Below are 11,436 nucleotides of genomic sequence, written 5' to 3' on the forward strand. Positions count from 1 at the left end.
CTGCCATTTCAGCTCAGCCCCAAATGGAAAGAAATGCTATTAGATTCCAAGAGATTTTTTAGAAAGACCCAGCCTACCAAGAAACCCACAAGAGACCAGGCAGTTTTTCCCTCAGCTCTGGACCCAGGCTCCCAACTCCATACCTAAACTGGGCGAAGTGGTGACCTCTAGTGGTCAATGACCAACCTGCAGGGCCTATGGCCTGCCAAGATGCTACCTCCAGGACCCAGGCTGCTGAGCTCAGGTGATTGGGGCTCACACAGTAGCCATTTTGGACCCAGATTCTCTCCACCTGGGCTCTGAGTGTTGTTTCCCCTTCTCGCCTGCCTTTCGCTTTGACTGTACACTGCTTGTGTAGGTGGCCGGTATCGTTGGGTTGGGTTTCCGTGAAGACAATAAAGAACCTGTTTCTCATTTGTCATAATCCTCTTTAATAAAAAATAAATTAGTTCTGGGATGGGGCCATTTCAGGAGGTGGGGAGTGGGAGTAGGGGCCAGGCTGCCTTATTCTAACCTTTCTCGCTCCATTCTCTGCCCAGCTGGTCCCTGTTCTGGGAAGTTAGTCTCTCTTCCTGGGGTAAGGCAGGCTTGGCAGTAGCTGACCCCCACCCCTAGCTAATGAATTATGAGAGGTAGGGAAAGAGAGACTAGGTAAGAAAAGAAGGGGTGTGAGGACAAAAGGGCAGTTTAGGAGAGTGAGGCCTGACCATGAGAACTGAGATTTAGGGCACAAAGTTGGAATTGATGGGGGGGGCAGTCACTAAGCAGCTCAGATTACTAAGGAGCTGCAAACTTGCTTTCCTCTCTGCCTAGAAAAGTCTCAGGGAAACAGGCATCATCCCCTCCCCCTTCCTTCTCAGTCTAACTTCCTTGTGAGAAGCGATACACACTTATGAGTGCACACACCCTCACACCTATGCAGGCCCAGATACACATTTGGGGACATAAGTGCACATACACCATCACAGCACCAACACATCTTGATAGTCACTGTCAGTCATCTTGCCACCTTCAACCACCCCGGGGGGACATCCCTGGTGAGACTAGGACAAGCTGGAGAGCCAGTGGGTACAAAGCGAGCTGATTGATGGGTGACTGATGGTGGCATGAAAAACCATGAGGAGAGGGTCTCCTGGACACATTTCAGGCGGGCTCTGGGGGAGACCGCTCCAGGACATGGGCACAAGAGCGGCAACAGGTGGCTGTGTAGTAGGGATAGACGCAGAGCCGGGCCTGCACCACCAGGGGGCAATGTGGAGAGCTGTCCTTGCACTGATCATCTGCGGACAGGGGAGGCCAGTGGGCACAAGATAGTCGTCACCAAGATCCATCCCTCTGGAGGAGTGTTGCCCTCTCCCACTGGTGCTTTCTCATTTCCACCCACACTTCTGCTAACTCCATTCTACTTGGAGGTGCGGGGAGGGGGCTATTTACCAGGGCGCTGGCTGCAGGGTTGGCTGTTGCAGGGTCGTTTCTTGGAGGGCCGCAGATGAAGAGGGCATCGGCTGCTGAGGGTCTGGTTGGCAGTCAGGCACTGAACCTCCCTTGTCTGCACGCCACCCTGGCAGGAGCGAGAACACTGGGGAGACCCCGGCTACCAAATCAAACCTTTGGTGTGCTCCAGGCTCCTCCTGAACCCCAGGCCTCCTCCTCCTCTGAAAGGCGTGTGTGAGAGGGACTGCCCTGGAGCATTATGACATCCCACCAGGAGTGGGCCCACCTGTCCTTCAGGTGTACAGGACATGGGACAATGTTAATCGGAGCTGGCCTTGACCTGGGGCACAGGTGGGGGGTTTAGTGAGAGGGGCCTCCCCTTCACTGGAAGTCCACACTGAGCAAAGCATGGCACTCACCGGACTCCAGGGTGTAGAAAACCATCGGTCCTGGCAGTCCTGTCCCTGACAGGGCTGCAGGGCAGGGGGCCTGGGCAGGTGGGAACAGTTGCTAGGAGAAGTCACGTTGAACTCAGTCCCCAGTTTGGACACGCAGATGACATCTCTACGCTGTGTGCCAGAGCCACAATCTGAGGAGCACTGATGGAGAGGAAGCATCGGGTGTGCAAGGAGAAGGGAAGGCAAGGATCACACCCAGCTGCCCACAGGGAACCCAGTGACAGGCACCCCTCCCAGGCACCCAGCTCACCTCAGCCCAGGGCCCCGTGTACCAGCACCATGTCATCTCACAGGGCCCCAAGCTGCAGGCACGCATGTCAGGGGGGCGGCTTCCCACGGCACAGCTCTGCTCACTGGCTCCTGTTCCTGCTTCCTCCTGGCCTGCCCCACGGGCCTCCCCACTCCCAAGGCAGACCACAGAACGTCGCTGGATTCCCGTCCCACACTCGGCTGAGCACTATGGAGAAGCAGAGCAGAGGGAGCTGTGTGAGAGGGGCTGTTGGTGATGAAGGGGGAAAGAGGTAGGGGCTGAGAGGATCAATGTGTCCTGGATCCAGATCCTGGGAGTTAGGGAATGCCCCAGGGGTACCAGCCAGATAAAGGGAACCTTTGCCCTGGACCATGGTGGAAGTTTGTCTCACTTATCTCCGTGTTCCCAGCATCAGCAGTGTCTAGCACCTACTAGGTGCTTGCTCAGTAAATGTTTATTGAACTGTTTTGGAAAGGCTCTAATAGGGTGTCCTGGGTGTGGGGCCCACCTTGGTGCTCCAGTCGCTGTGGAACCAGGCCATAGTACAGGGTCCCATGTCACAGGCCTCTCTGCTGGGGGGCCGAGGGGGGCCTGACACACACTCCCGTTCGCTCACTTCATCACCATTGTTTCCAACGCATCGAACCAGCCGGCTCCTCTGGCCACGCCCACACCGCACAGAGCACTGCAGGGATGAGGGGATCCAAGGAGCTGGGTCCAGGCTTCCTCACCAGCCTCCAGCTCTGTGGCTTTTGAACAAGGATCTGCCTTTGATCCCTGGCTCAGCCGTTACATGGCTTTGTGGGGTGAGCCTGGGACTCTGGGCCCCACCCCAGGTTCAGCCTCTTATCTGACTTATAGATTGGGATTCCATATGAGATCTCGTTTGTAAAACATTTCTGCTGGTTAAAAATAAGTTGGAAAACCACTGCTCTAGCTCACTCGGGCCCACTCCCTTAGGTCCTCCCCCTCTGAGGGCCTGCTTATCTGGTACCACTCACCTGGCTCCAGGGAGAGCGAACCTCCCAATGGCCACAGAGGCGCAGCTGGCAGGGCTGGGTGATGTTGGGCCGGGGGAGATGTCCACAGCGCTCGGGAGGCACTGAGGAGCCACCCCCCCCAAACTCCTGCCTGCAGCGTAGCTGGCGGTGCTGGGTGCCGGGGCCACAGGAGCGGCTGCAGGACGTCCACTCACCGGCCTCCCAGCTGTGGTTATGCGCAGGGTGGGGAAGAGACAGACACAGATGGCAAAAGAGAAGATGTGTGGGGCTGCCATGTGTGGTGAGAGGGCAGACAGACTGGGGGTGGGGACCCCTCAAAGGGGAGTGGACATATTTAGCATTTGGAGTCTGGGTTCTCTTGCGGGGCTCAAGCTGCTGGGATGGAATGGCGGCCTTTCTAATCGAACATTGTCTCCGCCGCCAAGAGATTTGTGTTGCTCGCAAAGTCCAGGTAAAGCCTTCTGAACTCTTGGCAGCAAGGATGTGTTTGCCTGGAGCAGCTGTTGTATTCCTAGGACTGTAACCCTCTTTATGGGTCATACTCACTATGGGGGACATGGGGGGCCATGGCAGGGTTCCAGGGAGACTGGGGGTCTGGTGCCCACAGCACAGCTACGTTCATCCAGTTCTTCTCCTGACTCCCGAGAGATGCAGAGGAAGATGGGGCGCCAAACACCTGGAGGGGATGAGAGAGAAGCCAGGGGCTGGGATGGCTCGTAGTCTAGTGTCAGTCGGTTCCCAGATTTGGGACAGAGGTGCAGACCCGCCATCCAGGGTATGCAATCAGGAGTGCCAGGTTGGGTGCCAGTAATACAGGCTGGTGCGTGAAATCTCACCTTTTCCACAGGATGCTGAGCACTCAGAGTGTCCTGCTCGTTTCCAGAATCCGGTTGGAGACCCCAGGGGTGTCCTGGGGTGGGGTGGGGCGGGCATCTGGGGGATCCGCACCTGACGCTGGAGGATGCCAGGGGTCCGGGTGGGACGGGGTGCTGAAGCAGGTGGGGGCTCTATTCTCAAAATCTCTGTGCGGGGAGAGTCACCGAGTAGGCAAATCAGATGCTGCCACTACCTTGGAGCTTCCCTTTCATCCTTTCTCCCCCCTAGGTCTAGGGATCAGAGTCTTACCAGGCTGGAGTTGGGGGACACGGGGCTCTGGGGCCAGGTTCTCAAGGTTTGGAGGAGGTGAAGAGATGACATACTGATAAAAAACACCTGGGTTTTCCTCCTGAAAGATCATCTGGGGAGAAAAGGAGAAGATAATGAATGTTTGGGGTGGAAAAGGCCCCATACCACTCGCCTTCCCCCCATCTTTGCTCTCAGAGGAGGCCCCCTCCCTGGCAGCCCTGCTTCCCCAGGCCCCAAGCTCACATAGACATCCACAGGCTGGGTCGTGGGGCCCTCAGCTGACAGGCTCTCCCCCGTGCCCTCCTCTCGAGGAGGACGGTTGTACTGGAAGACAGTCCCACCGGCTGTGTAGGACCCAGGGGGGTCCACAGCCCAGTTTCCATTGATGATGGACCGACCCCCAGGGCCTCGAAGTGCTGGGTGGGGGGAGATCAGGACACATGAGGTGAGTCACTGTCCTCCGGTCCCACCACTTCCTGAACCACTCAGCGCCCCAGATACCCTGTGATCTCTTGGCTTCCTTCTTCCTCCCCTTGGGGCTTGTCTGCTATGCTGCATGGGGGTGTGGAGGCCACAACCAAGAGAGCAGGAATAGAGCCCAGGGAGCCCCAAACTGGGGGAGACCAGAGAACTCACCCAGGTAGTTGGAGCTAGGCCGGAACTGGGCAATCTGGAGCTGTGAGGCTCCAGCAGGAATCCACAGGATCTTCTGATAGCCCAGAGGGCCCCCGCGGTCAGTGAGGTTCCCCGAGACGAGGTGACAGGTAGAATCATCACCCCCACAGACTCCACAGCCATCTGGACGCCTGCCGGAGCCGAGGATCCCATCACAGCCAGGGCTCTGCAGGGGAGCGGAGTGGGGCAGGGGCCACTCGAAGCCAGACACCTTACGCCTCAGCCTGGTCCTCTTGGGACCATTCAGCCCTCCGAGCATCTTGATCTTTGCACCACAAGTGAGAATGTGTTTCTCTGTCAGCCCCACAGTCCCCAGCCAGCCTCAGGGAAGCCTGGGTGTGCCTGAGGGGAGCCCGGCTTGGCAGGTGAGGACTGTCCTCTTTTCCATCTCAGGCTGGTGTTTTGTTGTGATGATAAATGAGGAGACTGTGTGTGTGTGTGTGTGTGTGTGTGCGCGCGCGCCCCATCCTCCCTCACCAAACAGCGTCCGGCCACACAGATGTCCAGGGCTCCGGGCTGACACAGGGTCCCATCCTGGACCTTTTCAGTGTGTCGGACATAGAAGCGGAAGCCACGGGGACGACAGTTCAGTTCACAGCGCTGGGAGCCCTGAACTAAGAGACAGGGTAGGAGGTGGTTAGCCAGAGTCCCAGGTGGGAGGGTACTGGGAAAGGCCCCAGGCCCTGACAAAGGCTTGGCTTATGTCAGCTACTGAACATCTGGAGGTTGCCTAGGTCACTGTGGATGAAGGAACATGACAATTCTGTGCTCTGAAAGGTTCATTTGAGGGTCACTTAGAATTTGGGTCAGGTCAGTTTAGGTCACTGAGACCAGGGTTGTGAAAGAGGAGAAATACTTGAAACCTCTGATTATGGGAGTTCAGAGCTCATGAGGGGTTATCTTGGTATCAAGTGGCACAGGCCTAAAATGGAGCGGATGGTGACTTGGGAGCTAGTGATATAACCCCACCCAGGATCCGTGGTACATGCCCACCCTGCTGTTACTACTGGACAGGATCTCTCCCACTGTGTCCCTCTCATGCCATGTCTACTTCACCTCCTGGGATGGACTTCTCCCCGGAGGAAACCAGACAAAGGGCACCTCTGGACACATCCTCTCCCAGCCTGACCCCTCTACTGACCACCCACTACCATCTGACCTCCTTTGAAACCCTCTCCCCTTTCCAGGCCTGTGTTGTTCCTTCACCCCAGCCCTGGAGAATAAGAAAGAAAATATGACACAATAGAAATGCAAGGGCCTGCAGAGGAGAAACAGACAGGCTGGGTGTCTCCTGCTCCATCACTCCCCAGTCTTAAGACCCCACCCCTACCCCCATCCAGGGGGTGGGTGAGAAACCTCACCTTCTGTGAAGGGTTCCCACTGGTACAGCTGGCCCATGAACTCCTGGGAGTCAAAGGCTGCACACTGCACGGCTCGGGGGTCTGGCTGCTCAGGGGGGCAGGGCTGAGGTGGGGGGATACAGAGGAGTCAAAGCTGGGGAGGAAAATGGGGGTGTGGGTCAGGGCTGGGTTTGGGGAGTAGGGAGGAAGTCAAGTCTATGGAGGGGCTCCAAGGCCGTTACCCTGAGGAGGTCAAATGGAGGGCCCCTCTCCCTCAGGTCCAGATCTGACAGGCTGAGGACCCAGACACAGGGTCGGGGAAGCAGTAATGGAGGGGGGGTGTGGGTCCAAGGAAGAACTCACCGCTTGGATGCAGGCTCTCAGCTGCTCACTCTCCCCAGAACATCTTGGGACAGGGCTACTGGGAGCAAAGAGGCTCCACTGGGAGCTGGAGTGGGGGCCAGCCCTTAGCAGAGGCAACCAGCCATCTGGGTAGTGAGGGGCAGACTCTGTGAGGGACCTGTGGAGATTCCCCCCAGGTCTCCAGTGCTCCCGGCTCTGTTGGCCGCGGCCCCGAGGGACAGAAAGGAAAGGTTTAGGGCGTCTCTCTGCTACCCGGGGACTGGTCCAACCCTGGGAACTTGGCATTCTTGGCTGGGAGGACACGTGGAAGGAGCCACTTTCTCCTGGGGAGGGGGTGGGCAAGGGGGGATCTGTGCCAGAGGCTTGGGCTCTAGGATGGGGCCTGGTTCTCGAAGGCACCTCAGTCAGAGCAGCCTCAGGGCCTGGGGGTTCTGCAGGGGGAGACGGGGTGTGAGCAGGTAGTTGCATAGGCGGAAACTGAGTTTGAGGGGTGTGGTTTGCAGAGGATGGCTCTGCTCCTGGAGTCAGGGATGGAAGAAGCTCTGAGGTCTGGGAGAGCTGAGATCTGGGTGGTCTCTGGGGGTGCCTGCGGTTCCGATGGAGTGGCAAAGCAAAGGGCACTCTCCCATAACCAAACATTCCTGGCTTGATGGGGTCTCGAACCCGGGACCTGAGAAGGTGTTGCAGACATTGGGTCATGGCTCTGGCTGTCTCTTACCCTGCCTTCCTTCATCCCTCTATTTCCTGGCACCAGAGATAAGTGCCCCACCCCCTTAAGCCCCTAGTCTTTCCTCCCCTTTCCTTTACCCCAAGCCCCACCCCTTGCCTAAAGCCCACCCCTTCCCTCAAAGCCCCACCCCTCACCTCTTGGCTCCTTGAATCTCCTGGGCTTCCTCTCTCCCTAACTGGGAAGCAGGACCTCGAAGTGGGCCACCTCTTCCCCGAGGCTGTGGCCTGTACAGGGGGAGAGTTTCTCGGGGATTTTGGGGTCTGGGGCCCTGACTTCGGGGGAGCAAGGTTTCTGGATGTCTTGGGGGCCTGGATGGGAGGGGTGGGCCCTGGTGGAGTTGAGCTGTAGGGAGCTGACATGTACGGCTCCTGCGTTGCACCCCCACACCACATGGCTGGGAGCAAGAGGCCCACTGGTCCCAAGGACCCCAGATGCCCTCAGGGCCCTGGCCTTCCTCAGAGGGTGTTTGAAGAGCGTGTCCAGACAACACCTATATAGACAAAAAGGTCGAACAAAAGTAGAATGATTTTAGAGGGAACAGTACAGAGAGGCTCTAGTCCAATGCTCAAGGCTCAGGGAGGCTGTTACCAGCCCAAAGTCACATTCAAGGAGTTAGGGAGTTGGGGAGAAGGGGAGGCAGGGGTGGCCACGTGTGAGAAAGGGGCCACGGCTCATCCGAGGCTGCGGGAAATGGAGGCATGACCTGGAGAAGTGGGTGGGAGGTCAGGGGAGATGAAAGGATCGCAGCTTCTGGTCCCTCCCTGGCTCACCTCCTGATCCAGGCAGAGCTGAGGGAGGGACAGAAGCAGCATCAGACCGAACGGGGGCCTACAAACCGAAGACAGAGTGGGGGTGTTGGACAGGGGCCAGAGTTGGTCTTGCGACACTGCCCCTCACTCACCCCCAGCAAGCTCCCCACATCCTGATGCCAATTTCTCAGAAAGCAGAAGTTACTCATCACTTCCCCCTCCCCGCCCCTCCCAGTAACCATCTTTCCCTCCCTTCCAGGGACAGTGCCATTCCTCCACCCTGGCGGCCCACCTCTTACCTGCCCGCCCACTTCTCCATCGCTCCTCCTTGAAGGGGCAAGGGAGGAGGGGACCAGAAGTAAACACACTACTCAGGCATCTGGACGCGGAGGGGGAGCGCTCTGCAGGGACAGAAGCTTGGTGGTTACCCCAGAAAGCTTGGGGTTGGGCGTGATGACTCCTCAGAAGGCCATCTCGAAATGAGGATGGAGGGGTGGAGGAAGGCTGGCCCATCCCTTTCTGACCCTAAGGGTGAGTGGGAGAAGGCATGCTGCCCTTGTCCAGCTGCTGAGGCTAGAGGGTGGAGGGCTCAGACTCAGCCTCCTCCCCTCAGCCCCGCAGGAACTTCTTAGCTCCTCCCTAGCCCAGCTAGGAACTGTTTCTAAACCAGCTCTGGCACATCCATCTTTCTTAAAATGGTCTTCATCTGGCTCCCACTCCTGCCCTCCTGGAGGTCCTGTGAGGAGGAGAGAGGCTCGGGTGAGGACATGCCAGACGCCCCCTTGGGGAGCTGACAAGAAGCCCCTTGGGCTTTCTGTTTCCTATCTGCCTCCCAGTCTTTTCTTCCCTTCTTAGCTAAGCTCCTTCTGGAACACTCAGGCACATGTCTGCCTGCCTCAAACTAAGTGGGATAAACTAAGTGGGCTGATGGCTTAATCACTAGAGAAGCAGGTGATTTTTCCACTTGGACTTAACCTCCCTTTAGGGGTCAGTGTCCAGCATTGGTTCAGTGAGGTCTTATTCCAGGCATGACTGTGATGGACTGGAGGAACCTGGGAAGGAGAGATGCAGCTATAGCTGCCGTCACTCCCCAATCACAGGCCTGCCATTCTGAAGAGCGCAGAAGTCCGCCCCAAAGTCTAGCTTTGGTCAGTCAGGAAAGTGGAGCTTGGAACCCTCCCCTGACTCAAAGCCTGACTCTCCTATGGCTCCCCCATTGCCCTCCAGTCCCTTCCTGCTCAATACCAGCCCTTCCCACCCCCACGCTTCATCCCACTCTTAGTTATGCTTTCCAGGAAAAAAAAAATGTTTCTGTTGGATCTGAAAGGCACCCGGGAAAGGAGTCCAAGGAGCCAGTGCCGAGGTGGGCCAGCTCAGGGGCCGGAAAATGACAGAGGGAAGGGCAGGAATGTGCTTGGGGATAGCAACACTCAGCCCCACTCTCTCTCTGAGACCCCAGGACTTGGAAATTTGAGGGCAGGATCACAATGGTTGAGCCTGACCTGCAGGGTCAACCCAGCTGCTTGGGGCTGGGGAAGGGGTTGCTGATGGCTGCTCCTTCCCCTGGCATTGCTGACCACTGAGGTCAGTGACTCCACCCTGATGGAGGGGGCGGGCGGTAGTGGTTGCAGAGAAGGGCCAAAGTTCCACCCAAACCTTCCACTCTCTGCCTGACTCAGTTACTTGAGGTTGAAGGGAAGGAGAGATGAGGGTGACGGTCACCGTCTGTGCCTTCTCTGCTGTGGGGTCCCCTTTCCACTCCCTCTCTGACTCTGCTTCTCTCTGCTACCCCAGGCCTGTATCTTGCCGTCTCTTTCCATGGGTCTACCCAGCACACATAATCCTGTCATGAGCTGGGTTTGGCTTTGGCAGTTCCCTGGAGAAGTGAGGGGTGGAGGGTGGGGGTGACGTGAGCTCCTGGGGCCCTGGCCAGGCCTGGCTCCCTCTCTGGAAAAGTCCCACCCCAACCCCCTGCGCAGCTGGGCAGGGGGCCGATGGCCCCTCCACTGCAGAAACAGGACACACATTTGTGCTTTTTACCCATTTTCATGTCCCTCATTTGGTGGGTCTCACTGACCAGGGTGAGGGAAGGAGAGGTCAGAAGTGGTACTTCGGTGCCAGGCTGGACACTGGTCTGGACAAACCTGGGCTCCTCCTGGCCACACCTCCACACTGGCCAGTGAAGATCAAAGAGGCGAGAGACCTGGGCAGGGCTAATCCTTTTACCCCCAGAGGGACCCACCTCTGGGAAACGGGTGGTGCTGCGGGGGAAGAGGGCTGGACAACATGTTTCAGGGCTGGCAAGGAGAGTCCCTGTCCTGGGTAGAGCTCCTTGGTCCTCACTGTGCCCTCCATTCCTGGGTCCTGGAGGACCACCCAACAGGTGTCCTTCCTTCTAGTCAGCAGGCTGGGCTGGATCAGGGGCGCCGCTTGCATCCCTCTCAGCGCCCCTGTCCCCCAACTCTCGGAGCGACTGGGGGGGCACAGGGGGAGGGCAGGAGGTGCTGGCGCGTGCGAGGAGGTCCTGGGTATGTTTTCCAACTTTACTATGTGACTTAGTAGGAATTCTGGCTGGTTCTTCTCCCGGGCGACCGGGACAGAGTTCCACGGGATCAGAGCCCCCTCCCCCGGAATCTGACCTCAGGGACTGGAGGATCTTCAGAGGCTAGAAGAGCTGGGGCCAGGGTCGTGGCTGGGGCGCGAACTCGGGTCGCGGGGAGCGGGGGCGGCGCGGGGCGGGTGGCCTAACGGGACCCGGGAGAGAGGGCGCCGGGGCCGGGGATCCCAGGGAGGGTCGGTACCTGCTCTGCGCGGCCCCGGAGGCCCGTTAACCCTCTGCGCCCGGGAGCTCTCTCGAGGCAGCCTGGCTCCGCGGCGGCCACGGCGGCCCCTGAGCCCGGCTCCGGCCACTGCCGCCTCCGGCCGCGGCTCCGCCCCGGCCACGCCCCCGCCACGCCCGCCACGCGCCCAGTCCGCGCCCCTCGGCGGCCCCCACGTGGGGCGGCCCACCCCCCACCCTGTTCTCCAGGGCCACCCACTCCGGGGAGCCCGCTGACGGCTCCGGGGGCGAGGCGCGGGCGGTCCCGGCCGGTTTGGAGGCAGCGGTCGCCCGGGCGCTGTCCTTGGGCCCTTGCGCTGGGCAGGACGGGACTCGGGGCTGCAGGACCCGCGCCTCCCGACCGGCTCCGGGGGGGCGCTGCGAGAGGGGCGCCCAGAGCGGCGCCGGTCCCCGCGCAGCTTGGGCCCCACATGGGGGCCGTGCACCCGGGCGGGATGGCCCCGCGCGCCCCCAGACACGCGTGGGGCAAGGC

At 59.1% G+C, this 11,436-nt stretch overlaps 1 protein-coding gene across 1 annotated transcript; it reads right to left on the bottom strand.

Annotated features, from left to right (window-relative positions):
• Positions 1 to 409: 409 nt before the first annotated feature.
• On the bottom strand, positions 410 to 10,495 carry ADAMTSL4 (ADAMTS like 4). The gene is given in 19 exon segments (XM_081120993.1): positions 410 to 1,280; positions 1,435 to 1,579; positions 1,854 to 2,033; positions 2,143 to 2,349; positions 2,651 to 2,827; positions 3,144 to 3,348; positions 3,690 to 3,819; positions 3,980 to 4,165; positions 4,269 to 4,380; positions 4,512 to 4,684; positions 4,905 to 5,109; positions 5,421 to 5,557; positions 6,305 to 6,407; positions 6,647 to 7,316; positions 7,511 to 7,866; positions 8,147 to 8,204; positions 8,425 to 8,458; positions 8,461 to 8,526; positions 10,368 to 10,495. Coding segments are annotated over 19 exon segments (3,327 nt in total). The 5' UTR covers positions 10,414 to 10,495; the 3' UTR covers positions 410 to 1,143.
• Between the last annotated feature and the right edge of the window lie 941 nt (positions 10,496 to 11,436).

This window comes from Miniopterus schreibersii (assembly GCF_964146895.1).
Source record: "Miniopterus schreibersii genome assembly, chromosome: 19".
NCBI lineage: Eukaryota > Metazoa > Chordata > Mammalia > Chiroptera > Miniopteridae > Miniopterus > Miniopterus schreibersii.